The sequence below is a fragment of the Desmodus rotundus genome, chromosome 8 (genome assembly GCF_022682495.2).
Source record: "Desmodus rotundus isolate HL8 chromosome 8, HLdesRot8A.1, whole genome shotgun sequence".
Taxonomy (NCBI): Eukaryota; Metazoa; Chordata; class Mammalia; order Chiroptera; family Phyllostomidae; genus Desmodus; species Desmodus rotundus.
The window spans coordinates 7,058,216-7,081,546 of NC_071394.1; the positions used below are offsets into that span (position 1 = coordinate 7,058,216).

Genomic DNA, 23,331 nt, shown 5'->3' on the forward strand with positions numbered 1-23,331 from the left:
TCTCCTTCAGCTTCGTGCTCTCCAGGCCCCTTCGTGAATAAATGAGGACCCTTGTGGGGCGGACGTGCTGGCACAGTGAGATCCACGTAACAGTGCTGGTGCGCTGTATAGGCCGCCCTCCGCTCTGTCGTTCGTGCTGGCCCTGTGGTGTGTTGTCCCAGCCCTGCGGGTCCCCGCAGGCACAGAGGGGAAGCCTACCTGCACCCTGGCTCTGTGGGCTCACCCGGGGCCCACAGGGCTTGTCACTGGGCAGCTGTCCTCGGCCTCCAGCCTGACGCCTCCCTTTCCTCCCCACAGATCGGCCACATCGAAGGACAGCCTGAACGAAGAGGGGTCTTCCCGGTGTCCTTTGTTCACATCCTGTCCGACTAGCAAAAAGCAGAACCTTGAGATGGTCCACACCCTTCAAGAGACTGCCGCCCACGTCACCTGTGCACACATGTACATAGCTGCCGCCGCCAGAGCAGACACCCACCGGAGGGCGGGCGCAGGAGTGGACTGTAGCGTTTGTTGTAAATAAATACCCTGTTGTTTTCTGCCTTTGCCAGTATTAGGGGGGCCTGGGACCCGGCGCGCCGTACTGGTTTGCCAAAGCCATCCTTGGCGTCTAGCACTTAGATCTCTGTCTATGCTGTTTTCCAAGCAAACAGGAACAGAGGAGCTGCTGGCTTTGCAAATAGAAGTGGTCTCAGCAGCCGTCAAAAGGCATAGAATGGACTCTCTGTTCCTCACAACACAGTATTCTGAATCACGTTACTGAAAATGCGACGTAAGCAAAGAGGTGGGTTCTGTTTTCCAGGTGACACTCTGAGCTCCGCGACAGGCCAGCCCGTAGTTGTCTGTGTGCACCGTTTACAGCTCCCAGCACCGACTTCGGTATTTATTACAGGAAAGTGCTCAGTGAGACGTAAGTGTTACTCCTTCTGCAAAATCATCACCGACCCCAAAACCTTTGGTGGCAGTTTACTGTGCCCACAGCCTCGGGCAAGTCTAGAGAAGTGGACTTGACACTGTCTTCTGAGGAGTGCCCACCCCTGAGATTTTACCTCATTATGCAAAAATAACATAGCCTTCGTGACTATTTTGACAAAAGTTTAAAGCCCCTTGAGTGAAGTTCAACTGTCAGGAACCAAGGACTGCCAGGAACTACTAGCCTCTACCTTGTGCATGCGTTTAGAAGCTCACCTGAAATCTGCCTTTTATAAAGGAACCGTATGGGTCAGTTGAACTGTACGTTTTTCTAAACCGGATTGCCATTAAAGCAGAAATTATAAGGTTGCAACAATACTTGTTTCTAGTCGGTCCTTTGGCTTTCTCAAGAGTATGGATTTACATATCATATTAAGGATTAGCATCCTTCAAATGTGTTAAAGCATCTCATGCGTCAATTTTAAATTATTTTCATAGTTCTGTTCTTGACACATTTAAGCTCTTAAAAGATTACTCAAGAGGATGATGGATTTAAAAGTCAGCCTTGCACACAGCTCCCCGATGGTAGGACCCAGGTGCTGAATGAAACCAGCTTCTTTTTTCCACTCTTTTTTTCAACCCGGTTGTAGATAAGTTTTCCAATCTCCAGCTCTATTCAGTAGACGAGTTACCTTCGAGTCAATTCATAACCAAGGTTCTAAATGCTGCTGTGAATTGCACTGTGAAAAAGCTCTTCCCATGGTGAGTCCCCCTCCTGGTTTTCTCTTCGCCCCAGTGTGTTTCTCAAACCACGAGTCCGCCGTGCCTATTTCAGCCCTTCGCGTGAGTCGGAATTTTGAAAAGAACAATACATTCGGTTCCCTCCCCCGTCGCGGGGACTGCGCTCTGATTCTGAGGCTCATGTGTCAGTCTGGCATTACATTCACTTAAACTGCTTTGTTGGCAACCGCACAGAAAACTAACATTTTTCAGCAGATGATCTTGGCAATGAGTGAGACTCGTTCATTTCACAGAAGCACAACTCCCAACCGAGCCCTTAGGAAAAGTCGTCATTTCTAGAGTCACAGCGCCCAGTGGGTATGAATTTAGTTCTGCGTGAGTGGTGACTGAGAACTTGGGGGGCCTGCCTAGGTAACAACCCTTGCATGGCAGACCCGCTGCACCATGTCTTCTCAGCCGTTAGTGGAAAGTGATCGAGCAGTTGCTTCCGCGGCACATGTCACTCCCCACAGCAAGAACGGCGGGGGCCAGTGCGTGGCCAACCGCATCTGCAGCCTCCGGATTTCAGCCACACGGGTGTCAGGGCAGGAAGTCGCCGTCCCTAATTCCTTAGTGTCCTGGTTCATTCAATGCCGTCTTTTAAATTGCATTTTAAAACGATTCACTTTGGCAGCCCTACGGTATTTTCAACTGATCTCCAAATAAACTGGTTTCTAAAACAACACAGAAACTAGATGTCTGAAACGACATGGAATCAGTGTCTGTTCTTTATCCCTTTTTGCAGCCACTTAAACACCTTTTTTAATACGTTTTTTTTCCGGGTTTTGTCATTGTTTTCCATCAGGAATCTGAGTTTTCTCTAACCCAGCTGACTGTGGGACATAGGAAAACTAGGTATAAATACCTTTGCTGATCTTGGTTGAGTTGAAATCTGATATTGTTCTTAAACTCAGTGAGCCACTATCTGCGATTTTTGTACATGATATAGTATTTTGAAGGTATGGAACTTTATGAAAAAAAATAGCTAATTAGTTCTTTTTTTCCCTCAGAGGGGAAAGGTATGTTCTGCAAATAGTGTGTGTCTTATTTTACTGTTGAACAGCAATTGCTATTTATTTTTTTATTGCCTAGAACTTCACCCTGTTGTATAGGAGCCCCGTACACCACTAGCTAAACTCCGAATTCTCATCTGGATGTTACGCTCCAACATCAGTACACTCGTCATTTCACATGTATTTAATGTGACAGTTTTTTCAGTACTGTATGTGTTAATTTCTACTTTTTTTAATATTTAAAATTGCTTTTAAATAAACATATTCTCAGTTGATCCCAAACACCTGAAATCAGGCCGTTTTGTGAGTTGTCCTCTCCCCTTCCATTTGGAGAGCATGGCGACCTGCCCTGGCTGCACTTCGAAGGGTGGAGATGGTACCAGTCACCGCGACTCCCACGCACAGGCACGTTGGGATGTGTGCGCCCGTTTCCTTTGCTTCCAAAACACGGCCCTTGGCCTTTCAGTCCACCCCCATTCCCACTCCCACCTCCACACCGCCCGGGTCTGGCCCATTTATATGAGCAGGGCAGGAAGAAGAGGGCGGGGTGCCCGGGCACCGGGGGCTCTCAGGCGACACATGGCTTCGACCTCGTGCGTCTGCCACGTGGCCGTTCCTGCTGGTGCTGCCCTGCAGCGAGCAGGTGGGGCCAGGATCTGCCTGCATCATCCCATCCTCACCAAGCCGGTGGGAGGTAGCGAGCCCTCCGCTGCCCAGAGCTTGAAAATGAGGCTCAGACCCATTCATGCTGGAGATGTCGTGGTTAGTAAACAGCCCGGTCGGGAGTCCAGACGAGTGGTTCTGGTTCCAGGGCCACCATGGGATGCTCACCTCACAGAAGGCAGTCCCCGGCACACGGTTCTAGCCTTTGAGAAACTGTGAGAGAAACGAGGTGGAAAGCGGACCGCGACGATGACATCTAAGATTCTGACCTATTGGTCTCTTGTTTCCTTTCGATGAGATGGGCCCATGGGAACACCTGTTCACCTGCTGAGGCAGGACAAACCTTACCAACTGCCACCAGAGGTGGGCTTGTGCATGGAAACTGACTCAATCATCGTGTTTCTGGGAGAGGCTGACGTAGTGACCTGACTCACTCAGGCAAGGGGCAGCCAGCTTCCAATCTAAAATCACGAACAAATAGGACGTTGGCGTCACTTCGAACCTGGGACAGTGTCTGTTGGAAATTCATGGACTCGCGCCCCCCCTGCATTGGAAGCAGCCCCTCCAGAATGCTGGACCCCGACAGCCCTCTGCCCGATACGGGGCACCAGAGACACCCAATCCCTGGCTCAGCCCTGCAGTGGATGGGCCTGTTTCCTGTACGTACATACCATCCTCTGCAAGGTGGAAGTCCCCCTGAAGCATATGTTCAGGCGAGGAAATTGCTCTCTGAGCTGAAGTGACTTGCCCCAGGTCACCATAAGTCGTGGTGGCAGTGTGAGCCCAAGCCTCCCTAGCCTTGGTGATAGCCTTCCCTTCCCCCCTCCCACCCCACCCCTGCTTCTCTCTCCCCTTCCCTGGCCCTGCATCGCCCTCCCCCACTCCCATGGTGTGGGCGTTTGTGTGGCAGGATGGGCACTTCGGAGCCCATGGGCTCACCTCTCGAGCAGGGGTGCCTGGCTGAGGATGTGCCCCCGGCCCCCCAGTGATGAACGGAACAGGTGCATTCAGCCTGCCTTCTCCTTGTGGTCTGCCCTCTGCAGCCCGCAGCCTGGGGGTGAGGATGAGGGTGAGGTCAGCTCAACCATGTTACATAACTCTCAACGTTCTCTTAAGACAGAGCCAGGCCTGTGGTTGCAAAGACGACGGGCCCTTCACTCTGTCCCTGAGGAGGTCGCAGGCTGGTGGGGGAGGGGGTGGCAGCTGAGTAGCATGGCTGTGGGCTCACCGGGCGGGAGGAAAGGGCACACAGCACATTCGCGTTCATGGACCACACTGTGCAGTAGAGCTCTCGTCTCCCTCACTGCCCAGTCTGGGGGACAGAGGTTCAGAGAAGTTAAGAGTAACTTGCCAAAACCCAAGTTGCTCATGAAGGGCCAAGTCCGGACGTGAACGCTGAGGTCAGGGCCCAAGTGGCTCCCAGCCATGACCCTGGGCTGCCCCTGCTGCCACTGTGTTCCCTGATGCCCTTTCCGAAGAGAAACTGGGTCAAGGCCTTCCACAGCCAGGTCAGCCGGCTAGGGAGTGTAAGCCGTGGAATGAGGTGACAGTGCCCATGCAGAGAAGGCGTGGCATCAGCCAACAGGGCCCGCCAGGAGTGTGCCCTGGACGCTGCTCTGCCTCCGGGGTCAGGGGCAGGGGGTAAGCCAGAGGTCGAGCTGGCTCCCAGGGTCTCCAGCTGCCTGTGGAATGTGACCACGAGGGAGCGGTGAGTGAGTGAGTGTCCATCAGACGCTTAAGCCCCTGAAAACAGGAATTAAAGCTCAGATAAACACAGCTGTTTTGCAAAGATCTTGCCACACAGCAAACCCGAGTCAGTCTCCAAGGCCAAACCTGTGACCTTCTGCAAAACCACCAAGGGACAAACCTTGTTTGGCTTCACACTTTTGGGGACAGAATTTAAAATATGGCATTACAGGGCCAAGCAGGTCTGAGGACAAGAGATGCAAATCTGCCATCTGCACACTGGCCCGAAACTACATGAGGGCCAGGCTTTCCGATTTGGTTGGCATCTCTTGGGTCCTGGATATTAAAACCAGATTCCCAGTCCCTGTCCCTGGAGTCTCAGAGGGACCTAAGAATCTGCACTTGGCCAGCATTCCCAGGTGAATCCCGTGCAACGCTGGAGGCACAGGTCTGTCCTGGACCACTGCTCAGCTCCTAAGAATCTAGAATTGAAGACTATACTTTCAGGGATCATTTCTGTGGTTCGTTACTAGATTGACCCAAAAAGGTGGGTCACCCAGAGTCCAGGATCTCTGCACAGCAGCCCCTTCTAATAATGGTGAGCCCCCTCCTTATGGCTCAGCCCCTACACACCTCCAGCTGTCATTTTCTTACTGTTAGGGTGCAATGACAAAGACGCAGGACTTGGAGTTTGGCAGAACTAGCCCACCCCTGCCTGCACCACTTACCAGCAAATGTGTCCAGCAGACAGGTATTGAGAGACCTTCATATGACCGCCCCCCCTACCCCCCGTATGACCTGGGGCAGCTGCTAAACTCCACGAGCCTCCAGTTTCCCTGCAGGCACCACGGAGCTCGGACTGTGGCTTTGCAGACACAACACAGCTCACTCACCTGCCAGGCTGTGTGTGCCCATCCCTAAAAAGCCAGATGTGCATCTTCCTGGGCTCTGCCCCTGGCTTCCTTGGTGAGTGTGAGTCAGCCTGCAGGGCCCAGGGTCCCCATCATATGCAGCACAGCTTCTGCCCATCCCTAAAAGTGACAACTGTGGGGCCTGGCTTGGCCCGTCATGGCCATTTGTTACCTGGGCCCAGAGGACAGGATAGGGGGAGGTGGAGTCAAGCTTGGGAGCCAGAAAAACACAGACACAGAGCTTTAATCTCTTCAAGCCTCAGTTTCTTTCTCTGCCCAAGTGGGATAATGGTAGTACTGATGTCGTAGAAGGCATGTGAGAGCTAAGAACAATGAGGCACTTCACTGGTGGTAGCACAGAGTTAGCTATTGGCACTCGTCCTCTTAAAAATGATAGGAACTTTGAACGTCACCTTCCCTGGTGACAAGTTAGAAATCAGACCGCAATCTACTCAATGTTTGACATGCCATTGGTGATCACATGAAACCTGATAGAAGTATCTAGAAGAGCACCGGCTGTTGGAAATGGGGGAGGCTAACATGAGGAGCACCCACCCAACCAAAGGTCAAAGCCGGAGCCTTGGGTCCCCACCAGCTCTGCCCACTTTCACTGAACAATGCCGACTCCCGCCCAGTAAACAGGCGTCTGGACAATGGGCCTCTTTTTGTGGAGCTGCAGAACCCAGATTCACAAGAACACATTGTATGAATGTGCAAGCTTAGTTCCTGCTCAGCTGGAACCACTTGGAAAACTCAGACGCAGGACTCCCTGGCCTGCTCCAGCTCTGGGTACCAGGCAACCCCTTCCCTAGCTGGGGCTCGTCCTGTCCCCGCCGCCGTTAAGAAAGCACCGGGGCCCACGGGGCAGCAGGTGCGCCCAGGCTGTCCTGCTTTCCCTCCCACACTCCTGCTGCGGGCCTGGCATCCACGTTCTCACTTTTTGGGTCTGCGACAATGTGGAAGGTGCCAGGTTGGGGAGCCCGCTTGTAAGGAAGGTCGAGGAAGTTAAGGGTGTCAGAGGAGGCAGAGAACAGGAACAAAGTCCAAGCGAAGTTGGCTGAGACTCTGTTAAGCTCCTGACCACATGCATGCCTCGACCCACAGACTCCCAGGTCAGAATGTGAGCGTATTGACCAAAAGAATGTTCTAGAGTGTCCATGACATGTAAGATAGCGTAAACCTGTAAACAGCCCAAATGTCCATCAACAGTGAGAATGGCTGTAAATCTGGTCACTCTGCACACTAACGAGCACACACTGCACAGTAACGAGAGCGAACACTGTGCAACCAGCCAGAACATGTACGGATGAATATCACAAACCATGTCAAGTATAAGAGCCAGACTCAAAATAACGCACCTTCGATTCTCTGTAATGCACAAAAGTAGGTAATATACGTGGTTCCAAGACAGAATCGCGTTGACCCGAAGGGGAAGTTGAAGTGGATGCTGCAAAGAGTGGTCTTAGGGGTGTAAATACTGTTTCTTTCTCCAGGCGCTGGTCCCACAGGGTTTTTCAGTTTGAAAATTCAGGGGGCTGCTCACTTCTGATGCTGTACTTCTCCATATGTGTGTTCCTCTCAGCGGTATGCTGATGAATGTTTAACCAGTTCTCTCTCTCTCTCCTCTCTCTCTCTCTCTCCCCTGTTTGTAGCATTTGCCAATTGCTTAGTGTAAATTTTTCTACCATGGCAGATAAGCCAGCAGGGTGCTGTGACTGAAGACCAGTTGCACCAGCTCCAACAGACTACTGGTTATACTTCAACAAAAGTTTTTTCTGTTTTTGTTTCTAAATGAAGTCTGCTAAAATGCAGAGAAACTAAGGGCTGCTCAGGGTAAGCCCCTCAGACCCAGCTACCTGCTTAGACCCTACTAGCAACGCCCCTCCTGTACCCTCCCACCTCCCTCCACTCTTCTAAAAAAGTTGTATACCAGTTTTATGGAGATATAATTCACATACCATACCATTCACCCATATAAAGTGTACATTTTAGTGGTTTTTATTATATTCACAAAGTTGTGCAACTCTCCCCACTACCAATTTTAGAACATTCTCTCCCCCAAAAGAAACCCTGTACCCGTCAGCAGTCACCCCCACTTCCCCCAGCCCCTGACAGCCGCTAGTACCCTTCCTGTCTCTGTAGTTTGTCTCTTTTGGAAATGTCACACCGGTGGAATCACCCGCCCTGCGGTCCCCTGTGATGGCTTTTTCGCATTGCATTTGCGATGTTCATGCCTGCTGTAGCTCCTATCGGTACTTCCTCTCTCTTCACGGCCAAGTGGCACTCCCCTGCACGGACACACTTCGTCTTGCTTACCCACTGGCCAATGTTTGGGTCGTTTCCACCACGCTGACTATTACAAATACTGCCGTGCGTGTTTGTGATCACATTTCCACGGGGGCGTCTGTTTTCCTCTTTCTTGTGTGTGTAGCTAGGAGTTGAGTTGCTGGGTCACAGGGTGCCTCTATGGGTCCTTATCCGAGAAGCCGCCAGATGGTTCTCCGAAGCAGCTGCCCCACGTGACTCTCCCAGCAGCGGGCGGAGGGGTCCGATTCCTCCAACCCTGGACACCACGTCATTTATCCGTCTGTTTTATTAGGGTAGCCAGACAAGTGGGCGTGAGGTGGGGCCTCACTGTGGCTTTGATTTGCACTTCCCTGGTGACTAATGGTGCCGAACATCTTTCCTGGGCTCACTGGCCGTTTGCGTATCTTCTTCAGAGACCTGGCAAATAGAAACTTGGACCATTTTAAAATTGGATTATGTGTCCTTTCGGTACTGAGTTGTGGCTGTTCGTGCTATATTCTAGATACAGGTTTCTTAGCACATGTATGATTTGCCAAAACGTTTTCCTGTTCTGTGGGTTATCTTTTCCTTTCATCCTTTTGAACATGGGCATGTCTTCAAGACGATGGAAACTTCAGAAATCACAAACCCCAACACCTTAAGAAACAGGGCAAATAAGCTAAGTATGTGAGGCAACCTTTGGGTTTTCTCGGTAACACGCTGTTCAGGCGGAGGCAAGCACTGCTCGGGCGTCTGGGAGCACGGATGTGGACTTCAGGTTCTCTGGCTCTGGGTTCAATGCCGCGTGGTCCCCTCCTGGCTGAGTGAACGTGGGCCAGTCAGCCGGCCTCTCTGAGCCCTAGGGGTGCTGTCCGTGAACTGGGGACATCACCGCTGCCCTCACAAGTGGGACAGCAGACAGATGACCTGGAACATTGTAGAACAGGCCCTCCTGTATAATTTTTGACTGTGCACATTTTACTTTGATAAATATTTTAAAAATAAAATGGATGACGTATTTATGGTATAAACTAAGGGCTCCAGAAATGATAACCCCTCCCTGGCCCTGCCTCTGTGCCGCAGCGCCTGGCACAGCCCCTGCCCCCCTCCACCTCCAGAGGATTCTCGGTGGCTCACAGCTGCCTGCAGTGGCGGAAGCGTGAACCTGCTTCCTCCCCAGGCAGTGCAGAGGGTGAAAGGGCTTTTCATGATTAGGATGAAAGACAAACAGTCGCGTTCTCAGCTTCTGGGGCCAATAAGAACTTGACCGACAATTGAAACCAAAAGAAAGTGTCATTCTTCTCTTCTTGTGAGAGGAAACAGCCCTTTGGCCCAGGAAGGAGTTTCTGAGTCTCCCCCACAGCACCCAGCACCCCGCCTACAGAGGGGAGCCCTGAGGGGCCTTCCGTGCCCCAGAGCCTTTGCTCCCAGACAGCCCAGTGGCTTCCACAGCCAGTTTGCTTCCAAAGCCAGGTTGCCTGTGAGGGGAGGGGCAGGTGGTCTCAGGTCCTGGGGGGCTGCAGGTCTGGTGGCTCTGAAGCTGCTGTGCCCCCTTTAACAAAGGGTCTTCCTGGGGTGGGGGGGCAGGGCTTCGGGGAGGCTCAGACACAGTGCCAAAGGCTGAGCTGTGAGTTTAAAAATAAAAACAAAACTGTAAGAGAAGTTCCTCATCTATGCCCCTGGGGCCTGAACGGTAAGTCACTCCCTGCCCTGAGTCAGGCCTGGGAATGCTGATATCATGATGGGGGCAACACCTCCGGTCAGAGAACCCTCCCTGCGAGGCAGGATCCTTTCCGCCCAGACACACCCAGCCACAGGGGGCAGGTGCTGCTCCCCAGGGCCCTGTGAGGCCCTCGAGGACAGGATGTCCTTGGGGAGCCCTCCCTGCTCCCCTGCCAACCAACCCATTCCCCTCTGTCCAACCTCTGCACCTTGGCTTTCTCTCTACTTCACCTTCAGGAAAAACAAACTCGAGTGTGAAGAATGCGCAACTGGCAAGCCAGGCAGGGAGATCCTGAGTCAGCGGACGGGCCCAGCATCTGCGCTTTTAGCAAACCCACCCAGGTGACTGTGAGGCGGGTGGTCACAGACTGGCCTTTGGAAAATAACTTTCACGTATTTCAATTAAAAAAAAAATCCAAGCAGCATGTGGATAGTAAAGCAAAAGAAGCGCTTAGGTGGGAGCGGCCTGGGTCCCAGTGGCCTCTGCCGCGGAACCTGTCAGGCCCAGCTCCCTCTCCTTAGCCTACAGCCACCCACCTCAAGATCCCCACTCACATCCACAAAGTCTCTTTTACTGGGTCAGATAACGTGTTCACAGGTCCCAGGAATAAGGACATGGACCTCTTTGGGTGGGAGTGATGGTGTGTGGGGGTCCGCTGCCTCTCACAGAGAGAACTTAAACAATTCTCTCAAAGTCACCCAGCTAGAGAGCAGGCCGCCTGAGTCAGATGCCACCCAGGTGGCTCCCTTCCTCAAATCCCCTGTGGTCACACCCTTGTGATCTGTGAACTCCACCCTGGGCTCTTGAGGAGCAGCTCCCAGACCAGCAGCAGACGGCCTAGGCTCGCTGCAGGCTCTGGCCCTCGGACTAGTGAGGCAGCCAGAGCAGAGCAGGAGGCAGGCCCCCAGGTGGCCCTCAGGAATCACAGTCTTGCTCAGCAGGTCTCTAGCCCCCTCCCAGCTTGAGGCAATGTCTCCTGGTGCCCAGAGACCCATCTTCCTAGTCTCACACCCAACCCTCTTCGCTTGAGCCTTGCTTTCTTTCCAGAGCATATACTGGGCACTTACTATGTGTCAGGCCCCCGGGACACAGAGGATAATAAACACCATCTGGGCCTGTGCGGCCCCTCCGAGTCGAGTCAGCAAAGCCGGTGCCCGCAACACTTCCATGAAGCCATTTCCAGGAGGGGCTGGACTGAATAATAATAATCCTTCTGGCAACACATTAGAGGCACCAAAAATATTAACACACTGACCAAAACTCCAACTCCTGGGAATTTTTCCTAAGAAAAATAAAAGATTTGTACTATGCTGTTATTTTAAAAAATACATGTGACTAGTTAATTATGGTACATCCACCCAATAAAATAGTATGTAGTAGCCACACACAAAAAGAAAGAGCTGGAACTACAGAACACACAAACCTGCTTAATACATGCTGTTTCAGGGCCTAACCTAACAACCACCGAGGGGAGGCTGATTTTCAAAATCCAGGGGCATCGTGACCACAACATGCTGACAGTTGTCAAACAGAAGACCTGGGAAGTTCTCCGTGTGACCAACGAGAAAGGTCTCCGTTATGTGCACGACTCACACATGGAAAAATCCTGGGAGGGTTTCGGGGCCATAGTTCTGAGGCCGGAACTATACAGCTGTGCTTTATAAAGTGTGATATATATATATATATATTTATTTATTTCATATATGAAATATAGTATATTTCATATAGTATATATAAACTACATGTGGAATATATTTTATGTGTTCTATGACATGTTATACATAAAATACATAATAAACTGGCAGTCACAAGTCTTGGCATAACCACTTTGGAAAGCGGGCATTGGTGTTTAATAAATTGGAAGCTACACATTTGTACCTATTACTCAGCCCCTGTACCCGGGGGGAAAAAAGACTGTCCTACCTGTGCACAAGGAGGTACAGAGGAGAATGCCCCTGCAAAACACCTTTGAAAGAACGGAGTATTGGCATACCAGAGGCATGGACGAGACAACGGTGGTGAGTTCACACAGCGGAAGAGTCTACAGCGCCGGTCACTTGTCGGAAGGTGCTTGCCGATTTCTCTGGGCTCTGTGCACCAGGCACTGTTCTGACGCCTGCAGGGACCCCGCTACCCGGGAGCTTGCCCTCTAATCTGGGGGCAGCGCACAGAGTGGGAGAGACAGAGGGTCTCCAGGGGTCTCACGTGCTGGTGGTGAGCGCCGCGAATCACTAAATGAGTAGCCCTGGGTGACACGCAGCATCACGAACAAACGCCATTGAGCAAAAAAGAAAGTTGCGGAAGGAGTCGTGCGAATGAGAGCCTTTATACGAAGTTGTTGATGTGTGAGAAATTCTATGTACTGTTTGCGGGTGCACAGGGATGGTCAACTCAAAGTCAGGGCAGTGGTTCTCTCTGAGGAGGGAGGGGCTGGTGGGTGTGGAGGTGATGCAGGGCTTCCCCTGTCTGTCCTCTTCCTACCACAAAGAAGGGAGGGAGAGTGGTAAGGGGTAGGGGGCAGAAGTAAGGGAGGGAAGAAGGAAGGAAGGAAGCAAGGAAGCAAGGAAGCAAGGAAGGTCGGTCAATTGCAAAGATAGCAAAATGTCAGCTCTGGCCGAGGATGCAGAGATGGGAAGTGAGTTGGGCCAGGACGGAAGGCCACGATGTGCCCAAGTTTGGTAGCAAGGAGAGGAAGGGACATTCCAGCAGCAAAGAACTGCCTGAACTGCCTGATGGGTTGCAGGCTGGGTCCCCTGTTGGGGGCGTGCAAGCGGCAACCAACCAATGTTTCTCTCCCTTTTCCCCTCCCTTCCCCCTCTCTAAAAATAAATAAATAAAATCTTTAAATAAATTAAATTAAATTAATTCTCATTTGAGGACATGTTCACTGATTTTTAGAGCAAGGGGAAGAGGAAGAGAGAGAAACATCAATGTGAAACAGAAACATCGATGCCTCCCATTTGCCCCAACTTGCAACCTAGGCCTGTGCCCTGACCGGGAGTCAAACTGGCGACCTTTCGGTTATGGGATGACGCCCAGCCAACCAAGTCACACCAACCAGGGCAAAGTTGCGCTTTTTTTTAAACTGTGAAATGAAAACGTCAAGGGGGACTAGGGTGATTTTAAGAATCTATTTCACTCTTTCTTTATAAAGGCATTTTTTTTCTTTTTGTGCACAGAAAGAATTATGCATTCTTCTCTCCAGTAATGATTCACAACCACTGTTCCTGTCTCAGGAGTTACTGTCCCTGCTGCCTACTTTCCAATGTCTCAAAACAGGTTTTGTGGGGGGGGGGGGGTTTCTGGTTGTTTAAGGCTGGAGGATAAATCCAGTCCCTGCTACCCAGTCTGGGCCAGAAGTCCCCCCAGTTCTGTTTTTATTGGCAAACCCCTTCCTGCTGATGATCCCGATGATCACATTAAGGTGGTTTCCCAGCGACTGGGTTACTAGGTACCCAAGGGTGAATTTGAATTCTAGAGTCAGTTCTCGTCATGGAACTAACCACAGGCTTAGAGTCCGGAGACCAGGTTCTGCTACTGAATAGATGACTTCGGGTGGGTTGCTTGGATTCCTGGCTGCCATCTCCTTGGCTGTCAGGTGGCACTAACTGCCCCTGCCTCACCCTGGGCGCTGGGGTTTGGGAGTTAAAGAGAATGTATGTAATGTCCGTCTGCAAACTTGAGAGACCTGTGGAACTGTAGAGTCTTTTTCCTGGCTGTGTTCACAGGCCAGCCCCGCACCCACCACCCAAACAGAGCCGGTGCTCAGGGAACGGTTTGGAGGGAGGTGAAGCAGCCTGTAATTGTAAATGGGAACGAAAAGCCATGACAACATAGTGAAAACATCCTATGTGTCGAAGGTACGTGGTGCAAATAAATACATGCGGCATTCATCCTTTGAGGATTATCTGTACCGCTTGACACACCTTGGCTTTCATTTGCATGTATAACCAGAACTTTCACTAGAGATCACTTTTCTTCGAACCCTCAAGGGGGCTTTCCTTTTGCATGAGGGTGACAGAGACTAATTCTGACACGTGCACTTCTACCTCCAAATAGCGATAAGGAAATAAGAGTAGTGAGCACTGGCCGCATGGGTAAACTCCCCCTGTGCCCTGTGCCAAGCCGAGGACCTGAGCCGCGTGGCCCACGAATCCTCACGCACCAGGCCCAGGAGCTGGACGGTGGCTGTGCCCATTTTACGGATCAGTAAACTGAGGCTTAGAGATTTGGGGGAGCGAGCGTCAGGTCCTGCTTCCTAAACCCTTCACTATTAAAGCAAATCGAGTCATTGTAAAGCAGCCAGAATGCTTCCAACTAGAACCCTCCACCACCTGTGTGTGGGTGCGCACAGCCACGCACACCCACATTTTTCGGGCCCAGTTAACTTCAAGAAAAAAAGAGATGACTACGTGTATGTTACTAGCTGTTGAGTTGGATCCGACCCCTAGTGACCCCGTGAATGAGTGATGTCCATATGTCCCGCCCTCACAGCCTGCCCCACCCCTGCAGACGGAGGACGCCAATGGCTTCTGTCATGGAGTCAGGCCACCTCCTGTTTGGTTGTCCTCTTTTCCTGCTGCCTTCGATTTCCCCAGCATTACTGTCTTTCCCGCAGAGCCCTGCCGAATTAGGGCAGTTTCAGTTTTGTCATTTTTTTGCCTCCAGCCACGCTTCAGGCTTCGTTTGCTGTGGGCCCCACGTGCTCGCCTTTCTGGTGGCTCAGAGTCTCCACAGGGCTCTCCCCCCAACACTGTGTTCCGAGCGGCCTGTTTCTCTCCCCAGCAGCCTTCTGTCATTCTCTCTAATGAGCATGTTCCATGGCTTTCACAATGGGAAACGTAACTCCTATAAACACTCTCTCTCCCTGTGTGTGTGTGCACGTGGGTGTGCGTGCATTCGAGAGGGGATGTGAGTGCACACACACCTCTGCTTGTGGCCCGGGGTCTGCATGTAGAGAATGGTTTTATTTCAGAGCCACAAGAGCGGGGACATGTCTGTCCCTTCTCACCTAGGGCCATCTGACTTTTCCCTGACCAGGTCGCTGATCCACGATCACCCCTCCACTTCCTTTAGTTTTCTGGACAATGAAAGTTGACCCGTTTCCACGGCGAATCCTCCGTAAGTAACTGTGCCACAGCAGTGTCTCTCAAACCAATTGCGCCCTGGCTGGTGTGACTCAGTGGATCGAGCGCCAGTCTGTGAACTGAAAGGTCGCTGGTTTGATTCCTGGTCAGGGCACATGCCTGGGTTGTGGGCCAGGTCCGCAGCTGGGGATGTGCGAGAGGGAAGCAATCGATGTTTCTTTCACACATCAGTGTTTCTCTCCCTCTTTCACCCTCCATTCCCCTTTCCCCTCTCTCTACAAATTAAAAAAAAAACCACAACCCTTAAAAAAATGAAACAAATTGTATTTCCTAGCTGTTCTTGAGGACTTAGGCTCTGAGTAGAGTGTGAAGGGCTGGTCTCCCCGCCACTAAATGATCCCAGGGCATATTGTCACATTGCCTTTTTGCCCTCAGGGGTCACTGTCACTTTCTAATGTACTGTGACACCCCATTCCTCCTCTCCATCACGACACCTACCATGCACAGGGCACGAGGCACGTGGAAAACCCGTCCTGTAGGTGCTCTGTTGTTGGGGCTGGTCCCGGGCACCAGTGCCTGCGCTGTGGTCTCTGCAGTTCCCCCGAGAACATCTTTGGTCCACTTTCCCACCGGACCCATGTTCTGAAAGGCTGTGGGTGCCATATAGGAACAAAAGTAACAATGACAGCCATTTACAAAGCACCTTCCAGGTGAGACCCCACCATGCCATCTCACCCAGTCCCGTGACGACCCGATGGCAGAGATGTCATCGTCTCCCCATTTTATGTAATGAGGACACCTGAGGCTCAGAGAAGCTACAGGCAATGACCAGGCCCCGCAGCTGATGGGAACGAAGGGCCAGCTGTGAATTCAGGTCTCTCCAACTCCACCCCGAGCTTGGCCACGCTGCCACCGTCTATGATCAGAAACACAAATTAAGTGACAATAACACCAAACCTTCAGTATTCAACACGAATTCCTTCACTTTCGAGTGTCGAAGGATCACGTATGTAAACTGCTGCTCTGCTCGCGAGGAAGGACAGCACCCCGCTGCTAAGATTCTGACATTTTGGTTCATCTGTACAGCCTTATTGTGCACACATTGAAATACCGAAAATATACTAAAGTTCCTGCTGACTAGCTTCCCCCCACCCACCACCGAACTTTTCTTCCTTCCTTCTTTGTCTTTAAGTTAAGGTGAAATTCTCATCACCTATGGTTCCCCATTTTCAAGTGAACAGTTCATTGGCATTCACTGCATTCACCATCTCGATCTAGTCCAGCATATTTTCCTTGCCCCAAAAGGAAACGTCATATCCACTAAGCAGTTACCCCCACTCCCCCCACCCCAGCTACCAGTCCCCGGAAGCCAACACTCACTACTTTTGAAGCCGCCGGTTCTTTGCGCCCAGGTTGGGATCGCTGTTCCACCTCTCTCCACCTCCCAGAGTGGGATTCCCCATCCTGAAGAGGCTCCCTGAGCCCCCTGCCAGCCCCCTCGACGTGGCCCCATGCAATTCCAGGACAGCAGCCCCCAGCAGGCTCAGGCTCGGAGGCTCCTCCCTTCAGTCTTTGCTTTTGGATGTCTGGAGGTGCAGGGACCCTGAGGACCAGGCGAGTAGGATGTTACTGAGTCTGCTTTTGTCCCTGTGAGGGATGGAAACTGCTCAACTGCAAAATATTAACCAGCAGGACAAAAATGGAGTTCCTCCATCCCCTGACTTTCTGCCTCCTTCTGCAGCAAACACTCAGCAGGGAAATGCATGTTCTTGAGGCACTTTTGCATTTATGATGGAATGGCCAGCTACCTGGCTTAGGAGCTGTGTGGACGGCATTGCTGTGGGAGAACGGGATTCTAAGATTGAAACGGAAATGTGCATGCTGTTTCAGAGCTCACAAAGCATCCACAACTCACTGCCCCAACCCTGGCCGGGTGGCGCAGGGTTACAGTGCTGTCCCAATGCGCCGAGGTTGCGGGTCGGACCTGGGTCAGGGCCCGGCAGAGGACAACCAATGAATGCATGGACGGGCGGGGCAGCAGACCTCTCTGGCTCTCTCTTCTCTCTCTGGAAATCTCTCTCATGATCTGTGTAATCTTATCAACTGAAGATAACATTGTTATTCCCTTCTTACATTAAAGGAGTCAGAAGGGGAATGACTTGCCCAGGGAAGCACAGCTGAAAACTGTAGGCTGGCCTTCCTGACCTCCAGGCCAGTGCTCTTTATGGAGTGCTAGGTGTTGTGGACTGAAGGTTCGTGCCCCCCACCCCATTCGGATGTTGAAATCTAGCCCTCCTATGGGGAGGCGGGGCCTTTGGGAAGTCCTGAGGGCAGGGGAGCCTTCAGGAATGAGATGAGTGCCCTTCTAATCAGGACCCCAGAGAGCTCCCTCCCTGCTTCTGTCCTGTGGGGGCACCAACCAGACAGCCATCTATGAGTCCCCTGACCTCAGACTTCCAGGCCTCCAGAAGCGTAAGAAGTAAATGTTTGTTGTGTAAGTCCCCTGGTCTGTGGTACTTTGTTTGCAGTCCCCATGGACTGAGACGCTGGGCTTCTACCTGCCATCGTCAGGGAAACAGAGCAGGTCCCTCAGTGGTGACTTGCCAGAGGTTTTCCCAGGCATTATCCCCAGGTCTGTCCTTGTTTAGATCTGTCCACCCGGTCAGGGCCTGCTTGCACAAGCCAAGGTCAGAGGCCTGAGCGGCGTCTCTGCCTGACTGCATCCAGGAAGTGGAGACACCTGCCCAGGAGCCGGACCTCCCCCCACCCCCGCCCGCAGGCATCTCTGAGTTCAGCCTATTGCAGCCCCTGCCCACGCCTCAGCCCAATCCTCCCTGCTCCCTCACATTTATGCTCTGTTACACTCACGTCAAACTGTTTGCAGTTCCTGAGCATGCCAGAAAGTTCCTTACCTACGCCTTTAAAAAGGACTGTGATGATAGTAACAGTGGTGATAGCTCTCTCCCGGGTCCTACTCCTGTGCTGGTTCTACACACATGTTGTCCCATTTAACTCCCCACAGCCTAGGGAAGTTCTTACTGTCACTCCCTTTTCACAGATGCGCAAACTGAGGCTCAGAGTGGCCTAGGGCTGGGCTAGGGAGGCAGGCCACCTGGGGTTCACACCCAGCTCCTCCGCTCTCTAGTTACAGTGGCCTTGAGCAAATTCCACCGCCCTCCCAGCTGCGGTACCTTGCGAAACACCGAGCTCGATGAACCTGCTTCGTGGGGCTGCGGTGAGAATTCAGCTGGATGGGCACGATGTCAGGTACTTCACCCGGTAGGCACTTCAAAAATGTTTGGAATTATTAATGCCCACTTTAAGCAGCTGAGAGAGAATCTCAGCTCAGCTCTGATTGTTAACCCTTTTCCTGCTTCTGCTCATGTTCATAGTTCAAGACCCAGCTGTTGCAGAGCCCCTCACACCACCAGGCGGAGGTGGGCACCAGCTCCCCTCGATCAGGGATGAACACACTCGTGTTCACACATGCTTCCAGCTGCTCTTTTCCCCCACTTTGCCTAACTGCCTCTCAAAACCTCCAGGACGGGCTTTCTGATCTCATCTCCCACTTGCTCTCTCTCTTGCTTTTTAGTTCCCTCCCTTCAAAGTTCTATATGTACCTTTCACAGCTCTGTCCCCTCTACCTACTTTCTTGCAGGTAGAGCCACACGGCACCCCGTGTGCCCCTCAGGACCAGGAGCCCCTTGGAAGTCATCTCAGTGCCCGCAGCTGCTAGCACGGGGCCTGGGCAAGAGACAGGACTTTGGGCATCTCTGGTAAGGAACCGAATGAGTTGTGACCAGGTCAGTCAGCAGCACTCAGTGCTGTTTGGGCACGTCCCAACCATGCAAATGGTCTCTCAGCACATCCAGGATAGCTGGAGGGGGAAGGTGGAGTCTATGAAAGCTTTTTCTGTGACTCTTTGGATGCCCTGGAGAGATACTTTAAAGAACATTGTCTATACTCCTGAAATTTGGCTGAATTTCAAGGCAATGATAGGATGGGCTTGAGTGCTTGGGGGGGAGGCAGAGGGAAGAATCTCAGTTCCCTAAGCAGGCAGGCCCCGTTACAGAGAAAAGCACATTCTTTGCCACTACAGACAAGGGAAAAGATGGGGTCCCCCATTACACCGGAAGCCGAAATGCTTGTGAGGAGCTCATTGTCTGGAAATTTCTGTGCTAAGAGTCCTTGGAGAGCCACTTGGGGTGTTCACACAGATGCATACGCCTCTCTCTCCCCTCCTGGCCAGCTCGCATTTTCCTCATAGCACTAAGCACCCACACCACACCAGCAGGTATTTTTTTGGTATTGCCTGCCCCGCCCCACCCCGCACACAGGAACCTTGTCTAAGTTCCCACCTGTGTCCCCAGGGCCTAGAAAAACCGGGTACTCTGTAGGTCCTCAGTAAAGGTCTGTCGAGGGCTGAATGAATGTTTTGGGGGCACATGCTCTCCCTGACCCCACTGTGCGGGCGGGCTGGGCACCGATCACCATCCTTCCCAGCACACAGGTGAGGGGGACCCAGATCCACGGCCAGGAACCTGCTGGTGGGAAGGTTAGGGGACTTGGGTTCCAGCTGGCGCCCTGCCCAGCACGCTGTGACCTTGGGCCACCTCTGCGCCTCCCAGGGCTGGGGTTTCCCCCTCCTTGTCAGGAGGGTGAGGAGGCCCCCACTGAAGCCCACGCTGCGTCTGGCTCGCGGGCTGTGACTTGGCCAAGGTCACCCCAGCCCCGGGCCACAGCGCCCGTGCTCTGGGGTGCGCAGGCTGATCGGAGCCTGGTCACCCCCTCCCATGCACCCCGCCGTTGGGTTTTGGGGTGGGGGCCGGCGCGGGGCGGTCCCGGGGCGCCGCGCGCGCTGACGCGGGGCCCGAGGCGGTGGAGACCGGGCGCGGGGGGAGGCGCGTCGGCGGGCGTCCTCCTTTTGTGCGAGCGCCGGCGGCTCGGCTCCGCGAAGGTAAACAGCGTTTCCTCTTCCTCCTCGCGGCGTCTCTTCCTTTTATAGTGATTTCTCGCCTGGCACTCACCCGGGCCGCTGCTGGGGCTGCAGCCGCCGCGGCGGGGCCGCTAGCAAACCTGTGGCGGTGACGTGAGACCCGCCAACCCGGAAACGACGGCGGCGGCAGCACCGAAGCAGAGGCTCCTGCGCTCCAGCGACCGCGGCCGCGCTCCCGTCTCTGCTCGCCCGGCCACCAGGTATGTGCCCGGGGCTCCGCCGGCGCCGCCGCCCGGGCCTCCCGCGCGCGCCCTTGGAGCCGATTGGCACCCGCGGGGACGCGGGGTGCGGGGCGCGGGAGTGATGGGTGCGGGGAGAGGTGGGGGTACCAGTCGGGCCGGGTCGGGTGCCAATGAATTGGAGAGGGGGTTGCCGCAGGGGGCACCCGGAGGATGCTCCTGGGCTGGGCTGGGCTGGGCTGGGCTGGGGCGGGAGGACGCGAGGGGCGCACGCCTGGGGACAGCCGCCGCCTGGTCCACCCAGCTGCGGGGAGCGCGCAGCGGCGTCCCGCACCGGGAGGGAGGGGGGCTCGGGGTGGCGGTTCCCCCTCCTCCCCCCAGACCCCTTCTGCACGCCAGGTGAGGGCGCAGGGTCTGACCCCGGACTCAGGTCAGCCCCCCCAGCAAACTTCCATTGGGGGCTGGAAGGCCAGTCGCTTAGAATTGAGGAACTAGAGGGGGTGAACAAAATCTCCATTGGCCTCAAGACTTCCTCCTGGGGTAAATACCCGCCTATGTTCAAGGAGCACTTCCTCTTTGCCCTTTATCTTTTCATCATCTTTATTTTCAAATGGAAGTTCAGTGTTAACGGTGGATGCTCTTGCATCCTGCAGGGCTCTCCTGGGGCTGTGCAGGCACACACACCCTGGGTGTCCAACCTGGGTGTCCTGTGTTGGGGGTGGGAGGAAAGAGGAACCAAGGACTTCCCTTGCTAGAGTGGGGGGGGCGGTCTTTGATCCCCACCCAACTGCAGAAATGGAGCCGGTGGGGGAGGGGTTGAGCGGGAAGGAGGCCTGGCTGGGGAGTGTCGGGTAGACTGTGCACCTATGGTTTAATTCTTGGTTCTGCCGCTGACAAGCTGTGTGACCTTGGGCAAGTGGCTTTCCCTCTCTTAGTTTTAGGAGCCTGTCTGTAAAATGGGCTGCTTGGAGTTGACCCTAGAGAGAGTGAGCTTGGATTCTGGGCCTGGGATGGGGGGCAACTGAAAATGACACCTTCTGTTACTGTGCCCCCCAACGGCCTAGAAGGGGTGCCTGGGGCACAGGGGAGGTTCTCCTTAGATATTTGGTAAATGAGTAAGTGGGTGTGAATTTTGGGAGGTCAGTGGGTGTGGTTCCACGGTTTTTGGCTTCCTTGCTCTGTCATCTCCGTCCCACAATCCCCAGAGAGCCACATCTTGCCACCTGGAATCTGTAATTAATCACCCCTCCCCACGCAAGGAGGATTGCCATGTGAAAATATTGACTCCCTGTGAAAAGGAGCTTAAACTCTGACTTAGAGCTTCTCCCGTTCTTGGAAGATTGCATTCTGTGGCAATGACAAGGAAGCACCGTTTTGATTGCCACGGCCAGATGACGGGCCGGGGCAGGCAGCCAGGGCTGACAGCCGGGCTGATTTTCCAGGCCTGGGGCTCCTGTCAACGTGGAGGAAGCTGGGGCGAGGTGGGTGTTCTGCCTTGGTGGGGCACGCAGAAGTGGTCAGCCGGCCTGGGTTTTCTTCCTGGGGAGCCAGGCCGTGATTGGCATCGTCTGTGTCCTCGCTGGACTGTTGGCGTGGGGAGGGGCAGAGTGTGAGCTGCAGGACTTGGGTGCCTTCATGACACAGGGACCCCTGGAAATGGCCTTCGCATACAGGCCCAGGATGCCTCTCTGCACTTCATTTTGGGAGATGTTCGAGTAATTTTGCTTTCTCTGACAGCCATCCTCTCCGTCAGCCATCCTGTTCTGTCTCAGCTTCCAGAGGCTTCTGTGCACCCCTTTAGGGTCCTCAGCTGTGTTTTTTCCCCTTTGGAGGCAGGAGAGGGGCCTGAGTGCTACTGGCATCTTCGGTGGCAACAGCAGGCGCCCCTCCGCCAGGCCAGCTGCAGCGTGAGCTGGGGCAGGCGCACTCTGAAGAGTCGGAGTGACCAGGGTTACCTAAGGGTAGTGATCTTATTCTCATTTGGCGGGACTTAGAGTGCAGGATTTGACCCAAGACCCTTGGCCAGTGAGTGGCAGATTCAGCGCCTGCCCCAAGCTCCTTCCTGTAGACTTCGCCCCTGTCCCAGTGGCCTTTGTGTTGCCCTGGCACCTGGTAGGCTGTCTGGCATATGCTGGACTTACAGTGTATGTGTTTGACACAATGGACAAAAGAGTGAGGGTTTCCCTATTGCTCTCTGTGGAGGTACATTCTGTCTCCAACTCAAGGTCAGTGTCAGCGCACTAGCCTGTAGGTGACCTTGACATTGTTTTCTGGCAGTTCCTCCCAAGTGGGTCTAGATTCCCCATTGTGCAATCCCAGTCACTGCCAGCTCTTACGTCAGGACCCAGGGATCGTGACAGGAGGGACCCCTGAGGATTGCTGGAGCCAGGAGGGGGTGGCCTCATGTTCAGCGTTACCACTGTCTCCCTGATTGAAGAGACCACCGTCCTGTGGCCTCGTGGTCTGGGACTTGGCCATCTTCAGCGAAACCATCTTCCTTCCAGTCAGCGTTGTGCAGACAGCAATGTGTCAGTGACAAGTCAGATTTAAAATCATTACACTTAGATTTTAAGGCTGTCCAGGAAGACACAGAGAGGTCACCAGCCTCTCGTAACCCTTTTTTCCTCTTCTGCAAACAGGCAAAATATTCCCCACCTCACCCCACGTGCTTCTTACAAGGTTCCTAGTCACAGGACGAGACCCACTGTCCTGCCTCCCTTTCCCTTGATCGCAGTGGGCACGTTCCCCAGTTTCTGCACCTCTTGAGCCTCAGTGTTCTCGCCTGTAAAATGGGACAGTGTATCATGGGGTTGTTTTGCTCACTGGGATAGAGTGAGTACAAGCAGTTCAAAGGCCAGAACCTCCTCTCTTTGTAAACTTGCATGATAGCTTCTCAGGACAAGTGAGTTGATTGGGGGAAGGGGGAGGCCGATCTTCTTCTTCTCTTTCTGGGTTGGGGACATGGGGTAAAAGTCTGATGAAGAAGGAATCACTATGATCCTGTTTTTCATCCTTTTGTGAGGGCAAAGGTTGTTTTTCCTCTCTTTCATAAAGTCAGCTCTTCATGTGTCTGTGACACTCACTCCATCTAGTCTCGT

The 23,331-nt window shown here is 53.2% G+C and overlaps 2 protein-coding genes and 1 pseudogene across 10 annotated transcripts in view; all 3 read left to right on the forward strand.

The window, feature by feature from the left end:
• Positions 1-2,976, forward strand: part of ASAP1 (ArfGAP with SH3 domain, ankyrin repeat and PH domain 1) — a 275,799-nt gene extending 272,823 nt beyond the window's left edge. For all 4 annotated transcript variants that reach the window (XM_053929547.2, XM_053929546.2, XM_045204925.2 and 1 more), the window contains one exon: positions 298-2,976. In XM_053929547.2, the coding sequence (XP_053785522.1) occupies positions 298-372 (75 nt within the window). In that variant the 3' untranslated portion in view covers positions 373-2,976. The remainder of the gene's footprint in view (positions 1-297) is intronic.
• Positions 2,977-5,542: 2,566 nt separating this feature from the next.
• LOC128781556 (small nucleolar RNA U3) lies at positions 5,543-5,620 on the forward strand (annotated as a pseudogene).
• Positions 5,621-19,774: 14,154 nt separating this feature from the next.
• The window catches only part of CYRIB (CYFIP related Rac1 interactor B), a 131,738-nt gene continuing 128,181 nt past the window's right edge, over positions 19,775-23,331 (forward strand). The window contains exon 1 of one of the 6 annotated variants that reach the window (XM_053929602.2): positions 19,775-20,254. The gene's annotated coding sequence lies outside the window, so the exon portion shown is untranslated. The remainder of the gene's footprint in view (positions 20,255-23,331) is intronic. The other 5 variants (XM_053929604.2, XM_053929603.2, XM_071222208.1 and 2 more) reach the window with 5 other exon arrangements.